The sequence below is a fragment of the Phacochoerus africanus genome, chromosome 10 (genome assembly GCF_016906955.1).
Source record: "Phacochoerus africanus isolate WHEZ1 chromosome 10, ROS_Pafr_v1, whole genome shotgun sequence".
NCBI lineage: Eukaryota > Metazoa > Chordata > Mammalia > Artiodactyla > Suidae > Phacochoerus > Phacochoerus africanus.
Genome location: NC_062553.1, coordinates 19030919 through 19055064, shown reverse-complemented (window position 1 = coordinate 19055064; position 24146 = coordinate 19030919). Strand labels below are relative to the sequence as shown.

General features: G+C 37.0%; 1 protein-coding gene across 1 annotated transcript in view; it reads left to right on the top strand.

The window, feature by feature from the left end:
- SEPSECS (Sep (O-phosphoserine) tRNA:Sec (selenocysteine) tRNA synthase) overlaps positions 1–24146 on the top strand; it is a 37930-nt gene that overhangs the window by 6571 nt on the left and 7213 nt on the right. The window contains exons 6-9 of the mRNA XM_047798787.1: positions 4239–4341; positions 11733–11862; positions 11989–12080; positions 23742–23835. Of these exons, the coding sequence (XP_047654743.1) occupies positions 4239–4341; positions 11733–11862; positions 11989–12080; positions 23742–23835 (419 nt within the window). The remainder of the gene's footprint in view (positions 1–4238; positions 4342–11732; positions 11863–11988; positions 12081–23741; positions 23836–24146) is intronic.

Genomic DNA, 24146 nt, shown 5'->3' with positions numbered 1-24146 from the left:
ACTAGTGGAGATCATTTTATTACTCAAGGGGACGCAGCACATCTCTGTTTTCTTGTTCTTTTTTCTGTGTCTGGACATCTATTATCTTTTTCCTCATTATTTAATAGAAATTTCTAAGCTAAATGTTGGATGTCCATACTTGTTTTCATTGCCATTTTTACTTCTTAGATCTTACAGTTAGTTTTCCTATTTAGGAACTAGCAGTATTAACAGATTTTATTTTATTTTATTTATTTTTTTTGGCCACGCATGCAGCATGTGGTTCTCAGGCCAGGGATTGTGCCCATGCCACAGCAGTGACCTGAGCCATAGCAGTGAAGCAGTGACAACACCAGATCCTTAACCTGTTGAGCTACCAGGGAACTCCTCAACAGATTTTAAGTAGAAAATTTTAGGCTTATTTACAGTCTTCTTTGCATTTTGAGAAAAATGCAAATATTTAAGAAAATTTTTTTGAAAAGGCAAATGTGTACTTTTCTAAAGAATGGCCACAATTTTTTTTTTCTTTTGTTTTTTATGGCCATACCTGTGGCATATGGAAATTCCTGGGCCAGGGATTGACTGAGCTGCAGCTGCAACCTGTGTGGCAGCTTTGGCCATACAGGCTCCTTTAACCCACTGTACCTCTGCAGCAACCTGAGCTGTTGTAGTTGGATTCTTAACCTACTGCAGCACAGCAGCAACTCCTAGGATAACACAAATTTTTATTATGAAAATATAATAGGCTTAAGTATATAATATATATTTTTAGTTTTGACAGCAACTATATGTTTTGACATTTTGAACAGAGTGCTAGTAATTTGCAAAAACTAGATTTACTTTGGACTGTTTTTGGAGCATGAAGTTATACTTGTTTTAATTCATAGAGTGACATAATTTGGCAGTAATGAATGCATCTTAGCTTTTATTATCTTATAGGCAGATTTTAAGAGACAATTTTAAAACCATGCTCTTAAAAATTTACCTTCATTTATGAGCCTGAATTCTGCTTTCAGATTATGTTTCATATGCTTTAGTTGTTTATTCATTACTTATCAAATTTTAACTTTGTATTGAAATGTTAAATAAATATCTTTATTCTTTCTTCACTGATGGTTTTACTACCTAGAAAAATTTTACTGTAATGTAAATAAACCACATTTCCAAAACAGCATATGGTTATTTGTATTAGTTAAAGTATTTATCCTTGAGGATATTTTTCCTTTTGTTTCATTTTGACTTTTTAAAAAAATTGAATTATAGTTGATTTACTCATTAATTAATCTATTAGCTATCCATTTTATATATAGTGGTTTGTATCTGCTAATCCCAAACTCCTAATTTATTCCTCCCATTTCCATTTTGTTAACCATAAACTTGTTTTCTATGTCTGTGAGTCTGTTTCTGTTTTGTAAATTAAGTTCATTTGTATCAAGTTTTAGATGCCACGTATAAGTGATAGATATCATATGATACTGCCTTTGTCTGTCTTACTTAACATGATCATCTATAGGCCCATCTATATTGCTGTGAACGGCGTTATTTCATGCTTTTTTATGACTGAGTAGTATTCCATAAAGTATGGCACCATACTTTTTTTTTTTTTAATTTTTAAAGTTTATTGTAGTGTGATTGTTTTACAAGGTTGTGATAATTTCTGCTGTACAACAAAGTGATTCAGTTATACATGTACACACATCCATTCTTTTTCAGGTTCTCTTCCCATATAGATCATCACAGAACATTGGGCAGAGTTCCCTGTGCTGTATATCAGGTCCCCATTGGCTAGTCATTTCCATATACAGTATCATCTTTATCCATTCATCTGTGGGTGGGCATTTAGGTTACATCCAAGTCTTGTGACTAGTGCTGCTGTGAACATTTGGGTGCATGTATCTTTTAGAGTTATGATTTTCTGCAGATATATGCCCAGGAGTGGGATTGCTGGATCTTATGGCAGCTCTATTTTTAGTTTTTTAAGGAACTTCCATACTGTTTTCTATCATGGTTGTACCAATTTACATTCCCACCAATAGCGTAGGAATGTTCCCTTTTCTCCACACCTCCAGTGTTTATTATTTGTAGATTTTTTTAGTGATGGCCATAATGACCAGTGTGAGGTGATACTTCACTGTAGTTTTAATTTCCATTTCTCTAATAATTATAGTGATGTTGAACATCTTTTCACGTGCCTGTTGGCCATCTGTATCTTTTTGACTAACTTTTTTGGAATGTTTACAAGATGCCTGTTACAGTGCTAAGTACATTTTATATATGTTATCTCCTTTGGGAAAAATTAAAAAGTTTTTTTTTTCCAGTCAATAAAATTCTCATATACTACTTTTTAGTGGTGTTGTATAATGAGTGTTTCTTATTAGAGTGCACTTTGGGAAAATGGCGATGCTCGGTTAGTAGGGTTGAACTTCTGATTTTATTCAATTTAAAAATACATTTTTTGATTTCCTTACATTAAATGTGATTCCTTTGTAGTCTTAAGTTGAATAGGCATATATATGTATATATTGTCTCTATAAGTTAATTAAACAGAGTATTATGGGGCAAAAATCAGTCAAAGAAAATGTTAAAAAAAAAAAAGACTATCTTCAAATTGATGAACACCTTAAGTTGGCTTCTAAGTTCGTATACAATTTGATTCACATAGAAAACATTTTTTCTGCTTCTCTTTGCTTTTCATTGAAAACCTTTATACATCTTGTAAATTGTAGCAAATTTTATCAATTCAGAATGTTTAAAACTACTTACAAGTGATTTTTGTTTATAAATAGTACTGTATGTTATTATGTTGCCTTACTCTCAATTAAGGAATACTTTCATTGTAACACAAACATATGAAAGTACCTTTTATGGAGAAAATACTTATGTGTTTCCCAGAAGGTCTGCTTTGTTAAAAATAATATCTGGTTAGTTTTCTGCCTTGATTTGTGAGGTTTATGAAAATGAATGATAAAATGAGTTTAATTCATAAAACTTTAAGGAGGTAGATTGAAGACTTCTGACAGATGAATAGAATAATGTTTCTCGTATTTGCAGTTTAAAAACAATACACATCTGCTATAAAAATAATACATATTATGCATAAATAGATAATAAAACTATGTATTGAAATACATTCCTGTGGGAAAGAACTTGTATTTGTTCAAAATGCTTTGCTTCCAATTTTTTTGTATTGTAGAGGGAACATTTTTAAAAAGTTTAATTTTATCAAACCATGGAATTTAGTTTTAGCTTCATACTGTGAAGACATTTCTGTTAGCAGTGACCTCAGTGAGAAGTAGTATTTGATTTTGCAAAGGAACATCATTTATTACACTTTGATTGAAATTTATTGCTTTACTTTGCATAAAGTTAGACTCTCAGATTATCCTAATATGGGGAGTGTCAAATGGAAGAGTAAGAGTGAGCTTAAAACCAGCAGCTATTTAAAAGAATCTTTAGTATCCAAGTTGTTGGAAAATGTTATTTTGGTACTGAAATGCTTTAATGTTCTGTATTTTTTAATATATTAAAGTCTGTGAAAATGTATTTTTTACTTTATGAGATGCTGAATGTGAGATTTCTTAAGATTTCAAGATATGTTAATGATTTTGCAGATATTAGCTTTAGTATGATAAGCAACCAAAATTATTTAAAAATGAGCATAGCATCTTGTAAGAGGTCTTTACAAATAATCTGCTTCTTGCTTTTGATATAGGAAATTTTAAATATTTTAAAAGCTACCCTCTATATAGATTTTTATAAATACGTGTTTTCTTATTTATTGGTAACATTAATTTAAACTTTTTTTTTTTTTTTTTGGTCCTTTTTAGGGCTGCACCCGCAGCACATGGAAACTCCCAGGCTAAGGGTCAAATCCGAGCTGCAGCTGCCGGCCTACACCACAGCCACAGCAATGCAGGATCTGAGCCCCGTCTGTAACCTATACCACAGCTCACGGCAATGCCAGATCCTTAACCCACTGAATGAGACCAAGGATCATACCTGCATCCTCATGGATACTAGTCAGGTTCGTTATCACTGAGCCACAATGGGAACTCCTAATTTAAGCTTTTTAAGGTTTATCCTTCAGTGCCTGCCATGTATTTCTAAGGTGCCAAATTATATGCTAAAATACAGCTGTAGAAATTTCACTTTGTCATTTTTTTCCTAGTGTAGTGTAAGGCTAACTATTAAAATTGCACTTTGTAATTTATCAAAGCACAGTATGAATATGTCTTTCTATTGAATATTTATGTTTACAGATTAGAAGAGCTGGCTGTGATTTGTGCTAATTACGGCATTCCACATATAGTCAACAATGCTTATGGAGTGCAGTCTTCAAAGTGTATGCATCTCATTCAGCAGGTAAGTGAGTTCAAAAAGATGTCAAAGGAGTTCCCATCATGGCTCAGTGGTTAACGAATCCGACTGGGAACCATGAGGTTGCGGGTTCGATCCCTGGCTTTGCTCAGTGGGTTAAGGATCTGGCATGGGCAGTGTAGGTGTAGGTCGCAGACGCAGCTTGGATCCTGAGTTGCTGTGGCTCTGGCGTGGGCCGGCAGCTATAGCTCCAATTAGATCCCTAGCCTGGAAACCTCCATATGCTGCAGGAGCAGCCCTAGAAAAGGCAAAAAGACAAAAAAAAATGTCTAGGAAAAAAGATGGATAATAACATGTTTGGAGTTATTGTTTATTTTTCTTATAACCTAATGCAATAAAAACAGTTAATCTAGCATCTTCTACTTCATGGTGCATTAGAAATTTGCATCCAGTGGTCACTTAGTAAAAGTCATGATTCTTCACTAGTGTGGTGGTCATTGGACTATAGCTTTGGTCACAACCAACATAGAAATACTTCAGTATTTCTTTCTGCGAATGTTTCATTACCAGTTATTTTCATGTTTCTAATATACTGGCTTATAGTACTTTAAAAACTGTATTGATTATTCATTCTGTGTTTAGTATTTAATGCATCACTTTACTAAGGAATCACTTTATATTCTATTTATATTCTTTTATATTCTAGACTGGAAATGACTTCATTTATAAACATTCTAACATGTAACTATGGAGCTGACAGATCTTCAAAAACTTTATGATTTTATTTTTATTTTATTTTTGTAAGCATCACCTAGATTCCAGCCATCTGTTTTATTTTATCCTTAGGCTGCACCCACAGCAGAAGTTCTGGGGCCAGGGATCAATCCAGTAACAGTGCCCAATTCTTAACCCCCAGGCCATCAGAGAACTTCCCTAGTCATCTGTTTTAGATTTTTTTTATTATATGATATCACTTATATGTGGAATCCAATAAAAAATTATGAAAGAACTTATTTGTAAAACAAACAAACTCATAGATTTCAAAACCGTTCTTAGGGCTACCATAGAGCAAACTGTGGTGGGGAGGGAGGAATTGGGAGGATGGGATCAGCCTATACACACTACTGTGTAAAATAGGTAATTAACAAGAACCTACATAGAGCATGAGGACATCATCTCAATAGTTTGTAACAGAGGTTCTTTTATATATATATATATATATATATATATATAATAGGTTTTATTTATTAGATAGATAGATGTAATTGATTCACTTTGCTGTTACACCTGAAACTAATACAACATTGTAAGTCAACTACACTCCAATAACATTTAAAAAAAACGTATGTCTGGGCTTGCCATCCCACTCAGAGTAGGAGTCACAGCCATGGCAAGGCTTTGTGTATTTAGGCATCTGCAGTTTGTCTGACTTCGATTCCTGCTGCGCCCCCTCTTTCTTGCCCTCTGACACATTTGCCTCCTTTCTTTTCCTTTCTTGTGCTACCCAGATGCCCCCCACGTCCCTCTTGTTGGGTCGATCTTCTATAGAGTTGTGTGGCTTCTTACCTTACTTTCTTTAGGGCACACAGACACCCTACCTCAAATACATTTTCTTCCTTGCCAGCATTTTCTATCCCTCTTGTCTTGCTTTGCCATATTCACTGATTTTAAGGTACACATTTCCTACATTATAGCATTTCTGAAATTGGAATGTCTTGTAATCAGTGGTGTCTTATAATGTTCGTTGGCAATGTTTATTCTCACTGGATGGTATGTAAAATAATGGTGCTTCTTGAAATTGATGGCCTCTTCTTGCTCTTTCTCCTCATAGCACTTACCGCCTTTTGATGTAATGTTTATTTGTTTATAGTTATAGACAGTGGTTAGAATTAAGGTTCTGTAGAGAAAGGACTTTGTTTTGTTCACTGTTATGTCCTCAGTACTTAGGACAGTACCTGGGATATAGTTGACACTCAATAACTGGTTACTGAAAAAAATTGAATGAATAAAAGTATTATGTTTCCTTACAGTGATTAATTATTCATACTGTACTAGGATGTAGATAGATGTTATCCAGGTATGGTATGAGTTTTATGATCTGTGTGCATAATGATGTTAGACACAGATTCAGTTTGGCTACGTGTGATTTGTGTTACGTGGGCAAGAGTGACTCACAGATGACCTGTCGCTTTCTCCCACGTGGTAAGTGCTCCTCAGCCCTGTAGATGCTCTCTCATAAATCTTTTCAGTTTTTGTTATTTTGAGTGTACTGGTTTTGTTTCTAACACAAATGTGGTTCATATGATAGTGTTGGCTGATTTGCTTAATTTTTTTACTCAAAGGTCGTACCAGTTAGGATGTAATTGACTGCAAGTAACAGAAACCCAAATTGGCCTAACCAACAAGGAGCTAAATTAGCTTACATGACAAAAGTCCAGAGAGGGAGTGGTTGTATGCATGGTATGCCAGGGTTTCTTAAAACCTTTGGAGGAACAGCATTTACTGTTCCCTTGGTATCTTTTCCTGTTATTCCTCAACTTTTTAAGGCTTTATCACAGTTTTAAACTAGATTATATCTAATTTGAATGGTAGCAAAGGAAGATTTTATAATTATGCTGGAAATCTTGAAAAGCATTTCTGTGATTCCTTTTTATTCCTCCTCCTCTTCCCCTCCCTTTTTCCTGCTCTTCAATTTTTAGCGACTTCAATTCTTTTAAAACTCAAATATGTCAGCATTTCTAAAAGCTTAGAAAAATGAGAAAGGAATAGAAGATCACTCGTAATCTTATTACCCTTAGTCATTTATGTATCCACTTTTTTCTCTCTTTTTTAATACATTTGTGTTTTGCTTTTTACATGTTATAGGCATTGTGTATATTTTTATATAACTTTTATGTAACTTTTATATTTTATATATTTTGTATAACTTTTTAAAGTGTAGTAAAAACATTTAATTTTCAACCTAAATACAAAGTTAGATGGTATTTCTACATTCTCTACATGCCTGTAAAGTCTTCATAAGGATCAGTTTAATGATTCTTTTTTTTTTCTTTTTGTCTTTTTAGGACCATACCCACGGCATATGGAGGTTCCCAGGCTAGGGGTCAAATCAGAGCTAAGCTACTGGCCTACACCACAGCCACAGCAGCTTGGGACCCGAGCTGCATCTGTGACCTACACCACGGCTCACGGCAAAATCAGATCCTTAACCCTCTGAGCAAGGCCAGGGACCAAACGTGAGTTCTCATGGATCCTAGTTGGGTTCATTAACCATTGATTGAGCCATGACGGGAACTCCCAGGTTCAATTTAATGATTCTTTAAAATTTACTCAAATGTTTTGTACTTAACCCAGTAGTGCTCATGATGTATTTCTGAATAGTAGGAAATGTGGTGGTATAATTGAAGAAATTAAAACTAAAGGAAAATGAGCATGAGGTATAATATGAAAGCTGCCCATGGAGTTGTGCATCATGAATGCAATATTTTTGTTATCAGGAGTTCCCGTCGTGGCACAGCGGAAACAAATCCAACTAGGAACCATGAGGTTGCAGCTTCAATCCCTGGCCTTGCTCAGTGGGTTAAGGATCTGGCGTTGCCGTGAGCTGTGATGTAGGTCACAGACTTGGTTTGGATCCCGAGTTGCTGTGGCACTGGCGTACGCCAGCGGCTGTAGCTCCGATTGGACCCCTAGCCTGGGAACCTCCATATGCCGTGGGTGCGACCCTAAAAGGACAAAAGACAAAAAAAAATTTTTTTGTCATCACCTTTCTTCATTTGTGAGCTAGTTTTACTAAAATTTTAACCAGAAAATAAAACTAAGATGCGTGAATGAATTTTTGTCAGATAGCTGTTGTACTAATGCAGTTACCGTGTTATCTTTTAGAATTGACATTTAAAAAAAAAAAAAAAGCGGTACGTAAACTTTGGCCCTCACAAAAAGAGGTGGTGTCCTAGTGCTTTAAACCAAATAAATATGGGGTCTTATTCAGTGCCAGTTGTTTCATGACATTCTAAAAAAATGAGCTTCGATTCATCTTAGTAGTTCTTGTTAGTTATACATACCATGTACTGGGTACCCACCTTGTGTCAGGCTTCCTGCTTGTCTTTTCAAGTTTGTTAACCTAGTTTTAATGGCTTAAGCTATACTTCTTACTTTTTCCATTCTACAAATGAAGAAACAAACTCAGAAGTATTAAGTGACTTGTCCAAGACCCCAAGCTGCAAAATGACTCATCTTTTAGTGTGACTCCAAAACCCCTTATTTTTCTCTAAAAAACAAAGTACTGAAACTGCACATGCTTTCTTGAGGAGATGGTATTGCAATAATCAAGCAATCAGTGAAGAAAGGAGTGTAACTAAAGTGTGTCAGATTTTTTTTTTTTAAGGGCAGTGCCCTAGAAGGACTTAACGCTGAGTATATAGAGCATTCTGGTATGCACATGAAGCCCCCAGGAAATTAGCTTCAAAGAACCTGTACTTCTAATGTATACCAAACTAATTTAGGAGACTCATGGAATTATGGATGTGAGGACATACTAATGGAGAGGATTGTAGTGGAGTCACAAAAATACACAGAACTAGTTATTTTAGAGTTAGAATGGATTGTAAAATTCCCGAAGTGTGGGAAGCAGCAACTTTGCTTATTGAGAATTTGAGAGGAGTAGGTGTTATACTGCTTATTCACAGACCTAATCGTCAGTTCATTCAACAAATATTTGCAGGGTACAGGCACATGATAGGCAAAGGATGCAGTAGTAAATGCAGCAAAATCCTTATGCCCAAGGGACAGAAGCAGGCAGTAGGCAATGAGGATGGCAGGTCTTGATAAATGCTGTACTATTTGGGGGGCGGGTGGGAGTGTCAGATGGAGCGATCCAGGAAGTCCTCTCTGAGGGGTAACATTTGAGCAGAACGCTGAATAATGGATGGCTCTCTGGAGAGATTTGAGGCAGAGGGTAAGACACCAAGTGCCAAGGCGCTGAGGCCGGGGTGTGCTTGGAATGTGGGAGGAAGGGCAGCGAGGCCAGGAGAGCTGGACCAGGGCAGATGAGGACAGCAGTGGTGGTAAAGAGGTTTGACGTGCGTTAAAGGATTTGAGATTTTACTGTTGGTATGATCTTCAACCATTGGAGGGTGTGGAGCAGGGGGGTGACATGTGACTTCCTTTTTTAAACCATCATTCTGGCTGTGCTCTGGGGAGTGAACTAGAGGAAGCTGAGTGGAGGGCTGTTGCTGCAGTTCACGCGAATATGGTGGTGCCCTGGGCCAGGGGGGTAGGTGTGAAGGTGTTAAGAAATGGTTGGATTCAGATGTGTTTTGAAAGTTGATCTTACAGGGTATGCTGATGAATCAGAAGCAAGGCGCGAGGAAATGAGAGTTCACAAACTCCAAGATGTTTGGCCCAATTAGCTGGAAGAACAGAAATGCCACAAGAATAATATTTCGTTTTTTAAACATGGGCTCTTCATCCAGATCACCTAGGTTTTTGCCTGGGTGACTTTTATTAAGGCGCTTTAGCAGCCTGAATTTGAATGCTGGCTGTGCTATTAATTAAGTTCATTTCTGACCTTGGGCACATCACTTTGATTTCATTTTGCCTTAATTTTCTCATCTGTAAATAGCTATTATCATGGCATCTGCCCGGATGGTTATTGCGAGGGTTAAATGAAGTAAGAATGTAAAGGGCTTAGAACGGAGCCTGATGCCATAGTGAGTTCTCAGTAAATTCTGGCCATAATTATTATGTGAACAATGATCTGTTTTATCCACTGCGGCTGTGCCCAGAACCTGGAACACTGGCAGATGATAGGTGCCCAAATATTTGTTTTCTGAATAAGTGAAAAAACGAATGAACTGATGATAAAGGCAACTGTTTACCTCATCAGTGCTCCTGTTTTCTCTCCTGTTTGAGCACTTCCAGCCTTCTAGTGTTTTTCTTTCCTTTTCACTGATAGCCTCAGATTTAATGTGGGGAATGAGGTCTAGACACCATTCCTGGGATTGGGTCCAGCCTCTTTGTTTTCTTGCCACAGAGTTTGCCACCGTTTGAATGTTTTCTCTGTGTTAGTGATGAATGGCTTCTAGTAAAGTCTGGAGCGCCGACCGCTCTCTTAGTACTACTGCTCCCAATTTAGGTTCGATTTCTCTCAGGAAGCCTTGGGCAACACTTAAATGTTAATAAAAATGCACTTTATTTTTATGTGCAACTACTTTGCATGGTTTTCAGTTGTTTATTCAATTAGTCTCATATGCTTCTGTCTGTTTTCCTGTGATAAGGTGAGATTTTCTGTGATCATAGTTTATGAGGAAATTACAGAGGAGAATAACAGGGGATAGTTAAGATTTAAACAATCATGTGATAGCCTGCAGAGTAGTCTGTGCCCTTTTTCTGCTTTTGCTGCTTCCACCTATTGCCTGGATCTGGTCTCTTAGATTAGGCTCCCTATCTGCTCCTTCTCTTCTCCCTAAGATATGGATGTGGAGATATAAAGTGGGAAGATGAAGGTCAAATGTGGTTACAATATTAATAGGAATGTAGATTGTGAATACAGATTGAAAATCTGTGGCTACTGATAAAGGAAAAAAACTATCTTAGTTGAAATTTAGATAGTATCTCGGTTTTTAAGAGGAGAAAATCGAAGCACATTAGGCAGAAGGTCATAGACGATGTTGCATGGGACTAGAATTTAGTTTTACATGTCTAGTAAGTATTCCATTTTTCACCAGAATATGAGATTTTCACTGGAATGAGATCATGTAAGATTTTAACATTAGGAAACATAAGTTATGTAGAAACATTGCCAAGAATATATAAAAAGAGTCCATTAGTTGAGGTTAAAAATACGTTTTTTTCTTCTCTCTTTTGTTATCTGAGTGGTAGTAGGAGCAGAGCTTGTTGCTCGAAGTGGTCATGCAGGTGGTAGGTTACCCAGGCATCAAAGAGAGGCACTTAATGCATAACTTATTGATTGGCAGTGTGGATGGCTATAGTCCATTAGACCACTGTTGAACTCACAGAGGGCGTGTAAAACCACTTCATAGTTGTGAGACCCACTGTTGACATTATTGTCAAACAGAAGATCACAGATGAGATCCACTTTCTCTTACCCAATTTTAAGGTGAAAAGTTCTGTTTCAGTATAGTTCACACCTGAACTCATACTGAAACCCTGCTTTCCTCACAGGCTTGTTGTGAAGATAGAGTGATATATGTATGAAAGCAGCTTGTAAAAAATAAAAAGTGCTCTTCCACATGTAAGGAGCAGCATTTGAAAACTCAATTTAATACTTAAAGATATTTTACTGGCACTAATATGAAGAAAATAAAAATAGTTGATCTGTTTTTTACTTCAGTGCATTGTTTTAATGGTATTTATTAATATAAGTTGTTGTCTCTTCTAAAAACTAATATGTGATACTACATATTCCCTTCTAGGGTGCTCGAGTTGGTAGAATAGATGCTTTCGTTCAGAGTTTGGACAAAAATTTTATGGTTCCAGTAGGTGGCGCTATAATTGCTGGCTTTAATGATTCCTTCATTCAGGAAATCAGCAAGATGTATCCAGGTAAATAAATCAGCTGCTCTTCAGAAAAGTAACAAACAAAAATCCATTTGTGCATGGGAAACTATAATAAATCTTAATTTACATAATTTCCGCCCTACTGAATGTAACTTATCATCCTTATTTCAGGAAGAGCTTCAGCTTCACCTTCTTTAGATGTCCTTATTACTTTATTATCACTTGGCTCAAATGGCTATAAGAAGCTATTGAAAGAAAGAAAGGTAAGCTTTCCCTTTAGGTGTAAAATAATACTCTTGACTAAAATAGTATCCCAGAATATTGGTGTTTTTGCCTATTGGTTTATCATTTGGGGATATAGATACTTTGTATAGTCCTAGAGGATTTACTTTGATCTGGATCCAGCCTAGGTGGTTTTCAGTTAATCACTGTTTTCCTGTCTATTCAGATTTTCTGAGGAATCTTGGACAGGTGATTTTCCTTTTTTTTTTTTTTTCCCCTGAGAAACTCCTATATCAGGGATTCTTATTAGTTCAATAAAATTTAATTCCTTTGTCTCTTACAGATAGAGACTCTTAAAAAACAAATGGACAGGTTTCTTATTTGTAGTTTTGGAAATCTGAAGACTTGTTGAGACATGAGATGTCAGTTGTTGGAGGAAGAATGAAGTCAGAAGTTGGCCAGCTTCTCATTTTAAAATCATAAATCCATCCCTTGCTGTTATTGAAATGCTGAACTCATTGCTTATGTTGGCTGTGAAAAGAAAAGTGACATTTGTGCTTGAAAACTGGACTTCATCTCCAGCACTAAAAACTGGCTTATTTCAGGACAACTCCAAAATTATAGACACAGACACTGTTGGTAGGGCAGATCAGATAGGATGTTTTATTTATCTCCCGTCTGGGAGATCTAGAGGTCCCAGTACAGTTTTTATATCTGTAGAAATTTCTAACAGTAGCAATTATAGTCTCTTAAATTTATAATAATACTTTACGTATTTTAAAATATTTTCTTGTATATCATCTGAGAGAGCATCTTAACAGCCTTATGAATATATAACAGAAGTTTAAAAATCCTTGTGACCTATTTTACCCTAGTCCTGTTTCCTGCATTAATTCAGTACTTAGGAAAGTAATTATTTTCTATTTATTGTAAGACAGCTCTTAAGATTTATGTGAAGGTTTACATGATATAGGAAAAGATGCTCAAAGTCAGTCATTAGGAAAATGCAAGTTAAAAACCACAATGAGATGCCACTACATACCTAGGAAAAAAGTTAATATGTATATGGACTTTGCCAGATGTCAAAGCAAAGATCTCAAAGCAAGTAGAACTCTTAGATGTTGTTGATAGGAATGTGAAATAGTACAGAAACTTTAGAAAACATATGCTTACTGTACCAACTAGCTATCCAATAAATTGGGGGCTCAGGTTTTACAGTAATCAAGAAGGGATGTTGACTTAGATTTAAATGCACCAGTGGAGGTGATGAAAGAGAGACATCAAGAATAACTCTGAGATGTTTGACCTGAACATTTGGAAGAATGAAGGACCCATCAACTGAGATTGGGAAGCCTGTGGGTCTGGGGGGAAGGCCAAGAGTTCACTTTCAGCTAAAGTTGAATTTGGGATGTCCTCTGACATCTAGAGAGAGATGTCAAGTACAGAGTGGGATAGGAGTCTGGTGTTAAGAATGAGAGCTCAGCTGGAGATAAAACATTGGGGGAATTATTTGGGTGAGAGACTAGCTCACTAAGGGAGTGAGTCTAAACACAGAAGAAGGGCAAGGACTGAGCTCTGGGCACTCCAACACTAGGAGGCCTGGGAGAAGGAAAGGGACCAGCAGAGGAGTTTGAGAAGGAGGGAAAGCCAAAGCATGGAGTCCTGGAAGCCAAGTGAAGGAAGTGTATCAAGAAGGGGAGCGTGCCCGGGGCCGCTGATAGCCCGAGTAGGGGAAGCAGCACTGGGTAGAAAAGTTTCGTGTAAAATTATTCTTAACATAGTCTTTGAATGCAAGGCTTATGTGTCTTCATAAATACCTTATGTGTGTAGATACACTTGTGTATCTCTATTTAATCTCATATTTCATATAGAAGTGATAACCCCTAATACTGAGCATGGACTTTGTGGCAGACTTTTCTGAAGCACATTGTCATGTGTTCATTTAATCCTCACAGCAACCCTCTAAGGTGTTATCCTCATTTTTATAGGAAACATAGGGACAGAGAAGTAACACGTATGAGGCAAATTGTGGGACATGGATTTAAACCTAGGCAGTTGGGCGTCTGATCCTGTGTCTTCAGACCTCTAAACTGTACTGTGTGTGTGTGTGTGTGTGTGTGTGTGTGTGTGTGTGTTAGAGATAAATAATAGCCTGGTAGCTGTATCACTATCTTAAATAGCTATAAATGTGAAGACTTAGGTCTACTAATATCCAGAGGAGGCAAAAGCAATGAGTATGTTTTGTTGCTTTGGCCAAAGCTCAGTTATGTTTTAGAGAGGATATATATACTTTTTGCCTGTGCAGAATCACTGTTGTTGGGAAACTCCTCTCCCTGACTCTAGGTGGTTCTGATCAGATGTCACTTACCACGTCCCTTCTTCCTCTCTCACGGGATGGGCATATGATCTGGTTAGCCTGGTTGCAGGTGGATATGTGGAGATAGAATCCTTCCAGTAGATTTAATTGATCTACTGGAAGATACTGTGATGTTGTGTCTGTTGCTTTGCAGACAGTAAACTGTAAGGAATGTAATCTTGTGACTCTCGGCTTCCATATTTCTGGCCATGGCAACAAAACCTTCTCCAGAGTAGAGAGTAGAAGAGGGAAAACAGAACTAAGAGTCATTCGATTCTTTGGGATCCTGCCTTACCTGCCTGTAGACCTGGCTGTTATGGCTGTTAAATGAACCAATAAATTACCTTTTTTGTTTTAAACTAGATTTCTTTTTTTTTTTTTTTTAAGGGCCATGCCTGTGGCATATGGAAGTTCCCAGGCTAAGGGTCAAATCAGAGCTATAGCTCCTGGCTGGCACCACAGCCACAGCAACGCCAGATCCAAGCCACGTCTATGACCTACACCACAGCTCACAGCCACACAGGATCATTAACCCACTGAGCAAGGCCAGGGATCGAACCCGCATCCTCATGAATCATAGTTGGATTTGTTTCCACTGCGCCACTATGGGAACTCCCTAAACTAGATTTCTAATGCTGATACTTTTGATTCCTCTATGTTTCAAACATTCATTTCTTCTTTTCCATTGCCCCTGCCACCACTCCCTAACTCAAAACCTTACACCTTGATGGTTACAATAATTTATTGACTCTTCTGATCCCCAGTCTTGGTCTACTCTAATTTGTTGTGTTGTAGAGCAGTGCTAGATTGTATTCTAAAAATGCAGCTTTCTTCAAGTTCTTCCACTTGGGTTCTGGTTGCCAGTAAGACAAAGTCCAGTCTCCTCAGCTTACCGTCATGATCCAACAGGACCCTTTGTGGTATGGTCCTCATTCATTTATTCAAGCAAAGAAATGTTTATGCATAGGCCCTAAGGTTAAATTCATAAATGAAACTGACACAGTCTTTACCCTTAAGGGAAGTATAGTCAGAAGGAAATCTGCATATTAAATAAATAATTACAAGTCTGATGAGAGCTATGAAGGGACAAGAAGAGTCTATGAGAGTAGGCATCACCTAACCCAGTGGGCACCTAGCCCGGCTCTGAGAGCATCAAGGAAGGCCTCCCTGAGGAAGTGGAATCTATTCTACAAAAGTGCAACTCCTGCATTTATTAACTGTTATTAACTGGCCCCCGTGGTGTAATCATAGGCTAGCATTGATGGCTAACATAACTGTAAAAGTCTTAAAGGGTATCTTAGAGTGAGTCTAGAAAGCAGAGCACTGTGAAGTTACTGGAGAGTGTGTGTTTTCGATCGCTTCGTAACATTAACTGTCCTTTAGGGTAAGTTCAGACTTGGGAGGTCTGGGGTGGGGCTTAGACAACTGCATTTTGAACAAACTTGCCTGATAAGTTGGATGCACACCCATTGTTTTGGGACATACAGGTCATGTGTTTTGTTTTTCATTTTCTTTTTTATGGCCACACCTGCAGCACATGGAAGTTCCTGGGCCAGGGGTCAAATGGCGCTGCAGCCAAGGAGGCCTACACCACAGCCATGGCACCGGATCTGAGCCACATCTGCGACCTACACCACACCTTACGGCAATGCCGGATCCTTAACTCATTGAGCAAAGTCAGGAATTGAATCAGCATCCTCATGAGGACAGCACTGGGTTCTTAACCTGCTGAGCCACAACGGGAACTCCGGGTCACATGTATTTATAACAGAAACTTGGAGGGGAAACGTATGTCATAGCATTTTCATACTTATGCATAGGTAGATGCTGTTTCATAGAGTTGAAGGTAAACTATGAATATCCCAAATATCAAAACTTGAAAATATAACTTGTTAGTTTTCTATTTATTTTTAGTTGTCATAGTTAAACTATTTTCTTATATCATAGCTAGTTTTACCTTATCTTGATCATTCTGCAGGTTTGGCTAAAGTTTCTGGGCTAGGGATTGAACCTGCCCTGCAGTTGCAGCCTGAACCACAGCTGTAGCAATGCTGGATCCTTAACCCATTGTACCACAAGGGAACTTCCTCATTTAAATTTTTAAATTTTTAATATTTTTAACAATTTACCCCTTTATTTATTTTACTTTAATTGAAGTATTGTTGATTTACAATGTTGTATTAATTTCTGCTTTACAGCAAAGTGATTCAGTTATGCATATATATAAACTCTTTTTTAAAATATTCTTTTCAGTATGGTTTTTCATAGGACATTGAATATAGTTTTCTGTGCTATACAATAGGATCTTGTGATTATCCCCGTTATGTATAATAGTTTACATCTGCTAACCTCAACCTCCCACTCCGTCTCTCCCCCAAAGCCTTCCCCGTATGCAACCACATTTTGTTCTCTATGTCTGTGAATCTGTTTCTGTTTTGTAAATAGGTTCATTTGTATCATTAACATTTCATTTTTAAGCTAAATAAATGGAATATGTAATAGCTCAGACAATAAGACTGTTACACAAAGTTTTAAGTCAGATGTTTTATTTATTTTTATTTTATTTTAATTTTTTTTGTCTTTTCTAGGACTGCTCCCACGGCATGTGGAGGTTCCCAGGCTAGGGGTCTAATTGAAGCTGTAGCCACTGGCCTGCGCCAGAGCCACAGCAACGTGGGATCTGAGCCGCGTCTGCAACCTACAGCACAGCTCACAGCAACGCCGGATCCTTAACCCACTGAGCAAGGCCAGGGATCGAACCCACAACCTCATGGTTCCTAGCCGGATTCGTTAACCACTGAGCCACAACGGGAACTCCTAAGTCAGACGTTTTAAAAGTGTACTTTATTATATAGATAGAAACTTCAAAAATTTTTATATGCTGTTGTTATGCTATTAAGTAAGCATACTACTTGGTATTTCCTGTTTTCTTGAATTGGAACTGTAAATAATAATAGCTAATAATATTAAATATTAGCTAAAATAAAATGATATGTCATGGGTGACTTTATAGTTAACTTAATTAGCATATTAAACTGTCTGAATGCACACCCCTAAACTATTACCATCAGATGTCTGAAATGAAACTTGGTCTTTGATTTGGGGTAATCTAATAGATTAGCATCCACCTCGGAGTTTGTTTGCCCATTGATCCCTCTCTTCCTAGCATCCTTTGCTTGGTATGTGGCAGATAAGCATTACCTGTTTGTAGAACGAACCAGTGTGGGACATTTAGGAGTACAAAGGTCCACTGTTGTACACTCTTTTCTCTTTTTAAACAAAATAAAGTTCTGTAAAATTAGAAAGCACATAACATTTTGATACTGACTTCCATTATGAATTAGATGTTCTTATAAAAGCATTTCTCTATATGGATGTAGTTGAAAACTTGTGAAAAGAAGTGAGTGGAGATGGTGATTACGTGTTGTATATGACAGGTACTGGACTTTTGGGAGTGGAGCTTTCTCCTTGACAAATACTCCTCTTCCAGAAGTACTTTTCTTACCCCCTAAGGGTTTTGGAATTGTTGTTTTTAGGGGTGTTCTGTCATCTTTTTTGGAATCTAAGAATTTTCTTTTATGTGATAGTTCTTCTGTTTGTGATGTTTAGGGTTTGACTTAAACATTTTCAGCTACTTTTAGATGATGCCAAGGCCCATGCTTGCGTGCATTGTGCTTAGCGTGATTGAAAATCCGCCTGTTTTGAGAACAAGCTGCGGGAACATGTAGCTCAGCTGGTGAATGGATCTGTAGGCAGCCCAGCTCTGCTTTTTACAGGGACTTTGTTCATTATTAATCATCGGGAAATATTTTGTGGGAGAAATTTTATGTTCTAGTTTTATGAATTGGTTGATTCTATCTCAGATGTCAGGAAGTAACTCGCTGTGTATCATTCAGAACTTTGTTCTTTTCCTTTTATCTAGATAGTGTATCATGGAATAAACTGGGCACCGGACAAGAATAGGATTATAGCTGCAAGGTATTATCATATTCCTATAGGAGCCCTGCTGGCTAATGTTATTTAACCTGAAAACTCTTGTAGTAAACTAATATTTTTATGAATGTCTGTTGTATGCCACGAACTCTGCTAGGTTCATTATATTCATTATTTCATGTACTGCTCAGAGCAAGTTTATGAAGTAGGTATCATCCCCATTTTACAGATGAAACTGAGGCTGGGAGAAGTTAAATACTTATCCAAGGACCACCTATAAATGCCAGAACTGCCACTGAAACCCAAGTCTGTGTGTTGCTAAAGCTTCTGTCATACCCCTCTTCCCATTGCTTCCAGTTACCTATCCACGGTTGAGGAAGTGTTTCCCTGCTCTGTGCTAGGCATTTGAGCCATAAAAATGATAATGCCATGACCTCCAGTCTTACCTAGTGGAGGTATGTCAGACTGCAAAGGCTCCAGTGTCTTCACTGGTTTAATTTAATAATTCTTTGTATAGAATTTACTTAGAACGGAGACTGTCTACAGTAGTAATCCTCAAAGTATAAAAATGCTCGTTTGAGAACTCTATCGTTGGAAGAGAATAAAAGTTTGCTTTTTAACAACTTCACTCAACAGGCAAGTCTTTTTGTTGAAAAATGTGGATGTCCTCCATAAACCATAATTGCATATATGTAGCATAAATATTGTTTTTTTATTGGATTTGTTGCAGAAGTAAGGGCCTCTTCTGTTTAAATGGACTTGCTTTTGAACTGTGAAAATTTAATCGTGATAGTTTATTGGTTCAGCTCTGGAGAAGCTGAGGCAAAGCTATTTTGCTCCAGCCAGAGCTATTTATATACCATCACCGAGAGCTCCTTTTTATATTTTTGGTGTTATTGCGTACTAAAAAAGGAATGTTAAAAGAAAACTTAGGATTTTTTTTTTTTTATTCTCTGCCCTTATTCACCACAATGATATTTTTAGAGGTTATTTCATCTAGCTATATCTCTTCCACAAAGGCTTTATCTTTTTCACGGTAGAGGCGGACAAGAACTCAGCTGGAAGCCATTCCTTCTCAAGCCTTCTTTTTTGAAGGGTGAAAGGATCAAAGAGAATGGAACTCTGTGTGCGACTTGAACTTTGGCCTTAGCCCCTTCCTGTTCAGTGCATCTTGCTTCCTGGAGGGAGAAGTGATGTGAAGTTTAATGGAAGAGGCCTTTAAGAAGAGTGGTGAAAACTAAAGAAACTGTTTCTTTGAGTTGCTCTATGCAAAAAGAAAGATCAGTCTCAGATGTTCATCCTCACTTCAGGTTTGATTCCAGAGGAGACCGTTATAATTCTGGCTAGCTTTACTTTAAGAAGAGTGCTCTGCTGCTGAACAGGACAGGCAGATAATCATTCACTGTTGCAAATATCTGCTGAATTGGACAAGTGCAGAAGAGGAATGATAGCAGAATGGTTGCTTTAGTGGGTGGAATCTGTTAGCTGAAACTTGGAGAACATCAGACATAATTTTATACGATGTCCTGTAACAAGACTAAGTTTGGAAACTTAGTAAATTTGCAGCCCTAAAAGTAGAGTCGTTAAATCTCAACAAAAGCGTCAGATTTCAAGCCTAGATTATGGCGCCTCTGCAAAAGAGTTTGAAAGCAGTGCTTTAGCCTGTGAGGCAGGGAGTATGCCTGGATCCTCTGGGCTAGTCACATCCTAGGTAGCAGCAGCCCATGTTTAGTGCTGTTATCTTCACATGGGGACATCTGTGTGTGTAGATGCATACATTACAGTCCGTTGTCCATCCATCCTTACATGTTACTGAAATACCAGAGACTACTTGTTGTTTCCTTTTTGGTTTGTTACTCATCCTGTGAGACATGTCATAATAATATATGAAGTTCTCTTTTATCCTGAAACTTGAAACAGGGTGTTTCAAAAGACATGATTACATAAGACCCCTTTCTTTAAAATTTAGTGAATTATGCACATCTTTGGGTTACAGGAAGGGATAGGCTGGATGTTGGGCTTCTCACGACAGCAAATCAATTTGCAAAAGGCTGTACGATAGATAATGCTTAATATTCAACTTCTCTTCCATTAACATCTTGAACTACGGTGTAAAGTTTTGTATTTTCATTCTAGAAATACAGCTGACATTAGCATTCAGGTATGGAGTTCAGTTTATCTCTAGCGAAGAGTCTTTTAAAATTAAGTTAAATACAGCACAAAAGACATAGAAAATCAATAATATTTCATTTCTTTTAAGTAAGACCTTTCTATATACATTTGCTTGGGGTGCTTATAAATTTCTCCCTTTACAGAAGTATTTTATAATAAATGTCAGTTATAGATTTAACTGTAGTGAAAAAAAATAGTGCAGGTTCTGAAGTACCTTTAATATATCAGATTAAAAAACTGCTTAGCTAAGTATTAGTGTAGGGAATAATGGTACAGTCTCTTAAACAGTATTTTTAAAATGTAGTGATATTAATGGGAGAACATCTAGGACCTTAATATGTGAGATACCATGGGATTCAGTACATTGCACTTTGATATATTTTAAGCTTCTTTGCTCATTGGATTACCTCTCATAACCCTTTATATAGAGTAGTGGTACTAAAATATGTGCAGGTAGATGTAAACTTGACTCGCAAATATATATTCTTTTTTGTTTAATTACTTCCATACTAGTGATATGTGATTTAATTACTTTAGTTATGTTTATAGTCCTAATGGTAGCTACATTCTAGTGGCATTACAAGTGATTGATGGAACTGGTTAGAGCTTATTTGTTAAAGTATTAGAAATTGAACATTGGGAAAATCTGTTTTTTAATAGCCACATATGCATTAGTAAATTTAAAAGCACCCTCTGGGGTGTTACTAAGGAAACTTTTCTTTTTCTCTTCTTTTTTTTTCTTCTCAGAAATAGCTAAGTACAAATTAAGGATGAATTAACTCCTCATCAGATTCCTCTTGCTCTGCAAGTATGACTGCATTGGTGATTACTGTGGCAGACATACTAGATGGAATAATATTTTAAAATGGCCCTCACGATTGAAATAAGTTTTTTGTTGTTACTGGGGGGGGCGGCGAAGGAGTCTGTAAAAGGCATTTTCTGGGTATCAGATTTGTTTCTGATTATGAGAGGTTGAATTTGAGAGTAAGAGAGAATTAGATGCAGATTAATTTGGTGTATTATATAATGAAGAAGAATCAACAAAATTAATAACTAAAGTGACTCTTTTTTTCTTTTTTAAACAACGCAGAGAATTTAAATTAGTGACCTAGTTATTCTACAGTAGATGAAAATGTATAAATGAAGCCTAGAAATTCTATTCTTCATTAACACTGTAGTATGGTACTGTAAAGACTCTGAATTGTTCCAGTTGCAGGAAACAGTGTTAAAATTTCATTTGATTATCTTACTGTTTCACCTTCTGAAGTTAACGTCAGAATGTTAGTTTAAGAAAGAGGGGACAGGAAATCTTTACATGTCCAGGAAAAGATGCCTACTCTTTTTTTTTTGTTTCTGCAAACGGTGATAACACTGGCCTCCTTAAACATTTCTGTACACTTTTTTTTAATGACAAAAGACTTATTTCATGTATTAGTACATTTACCTATAGTTTTGTTGGGTATAATAAATGTGGTTAACTTTTTGAATATAAGAAGAATCAGTATATTTTAGTGACCTAAGATTTCATAATTCTGCATGCTGAAAATTGATCTTATAAAATACCCCCCGAATTTTAGAATGACTGCGTATAGAGGGTTTTTAGGTCATGGTATAGAATGTACTGTGTTGACAGGGATGAAAATGTTTGTGGTCTTAAGGAGACTCATTAATAATTCATCAACCTGGTAGGAATTTTCCCCTACTTCTAATCTCTACCTAACAAAAGATGGAGTTAGTCATCTACCACGTGCTTTGGACATGAAAAAGCTACTCTGGGTCCCAGTGTGGGATCAGACCATCCAATTCTTACTTTAGAGAAAACTGAAGCTGCTTATGCGGCCTTTGAAGCTGAAGTAACATTTCATCTTGTCTCCACGTGGGTACTCTTTTGGCCCTTGGCTCTTTAGTGCATCATTAGAGTTTATGTATTTTGACTGTGGCTGGAGGAGGTCAGTGCAGATGGGTTTGTTCATCTGCAGACTTACTTGGGGAGATTTTTCATTTCAACACTTTTTAAAGTGCTTACTAGGAGAAGAAAGTGTAATTTTAGGTCAAACTTAATATTTATTTGTAGCTTCATTAAATTCGCACATACATGTGCATGTGCACGTGAGATATTATATCTGTAAAATGTGTGGGTTTTTTTTACTATTAGATATACAGCATTTTTCAGAGTAGGAATACAATTTTTAGTTGCTGTATTATTTTAATGGAGTTGAGGGAATTGTTGATTTTAAGTTTATAGTATTTAAAGGAAATAAATACATTTTTAAACTACTTCTTCCCTAAGTCACTTACACACTAAAAGCCTGGCGCATTTTTCTTGGTGTTGGGAAAACAGTGGTGAAGAACACATAAAGCCCCTGCTTTCAAGGAGTTTTTCCATTCTGTAGGTAGTCATAGGTAATGTTTATTTAAGCAAATAAAAGGTCATTTCAGACTGTAATAAGTGTCGTGAAGGAACCAAAATAGGTAATGGGGATGGATGGAGATTGGAAGTTGGGGGCGAGCAGAGTCGGAGAGCTACTTTAATTAGGACAGTAGTGAAGAAAGGTCTCCTTAGACTGAGACAAAAGGGACCACTCATGGGATGATCTGGGAGAAGGGCTTTCCAAGTCCAGGGAAGCAGGCACAAAGGTTTTGACATGTTCAGGGATTGGAAAGGAGGCTGATGTGGCTGGCGTGGAGGAAGGGAAGAGAATGCCAGTTGCTGAGTTGGGTGTGTTGGCTGGGCTGGATCATGTGGGGGTTTATAGATGAAGAGTTTGGGGTTTTTTTTAGTACTTTCAGGAGGAAGTTGTTGGGAAGGACATGATCTGATTTATGGTTTTGAAAGACCACTCTGCCCTCTGTCTGGAGAACAGATTGTGAGGGGCAGGAAAGTGGGCAGAGAAGTCATTTAGAATCTATTGCTGTGGTCCAGGGAAGAGGTTGATGGCTGTTTGGACTAGAGTGGTAGCCCTGGAGGTTCTGAAAAGAGAATGGGTTTGTGATAGATACATGATAGCCCCCCAAGCAGGAAATGTGCTGGTTCTTTACCTTTAAATCCTCTGGTTTCTGATAATTCTGGCAGCTTTAAATCTTACTATATTGTAGCAAAGGAAAGAATTGCTCCTAGGGCATGTGGATGAGTTAATTTACAGCATAGACTGTATACCACTCAGGTTTGTCTTACCAAATCTGGCAAGTTGCAGTGAGTATTTATTTGATTTTCTTTAAATGTAACATTTTGTTGTTTCAGGAAATGTTTTCATATTTGTCCAACCAACTAAAGAAGCTATCAGAAGCCTACAATGAAAGACTGTTGCATACACCTCACAATCCCATATCTTTAGGTAATTTTTTTCTTCAAAAAAAAAAAAATAGTACTTCTGAAACCATCCCCAGTGGGAAGCTGGTATTTCTAGAAAGAGTATGAATTCTTTATGGTTACAGTGAAGTTCATTAACAGTTCTAATTTGTAAGTTTAAAAAATTTACTTAGCCTTTATAAGTGCTTTCATATATTTCTAAGATAAAACCTATACACCAGGATTAAAATCTCTATTAAATGTTATAATGAATATGTGGAAAATAATACTTTTTTTTAACTCCTGCTTCTCACCAAAAGAAATTAGTCACTAATAAGAACTCTATATAAATATTTA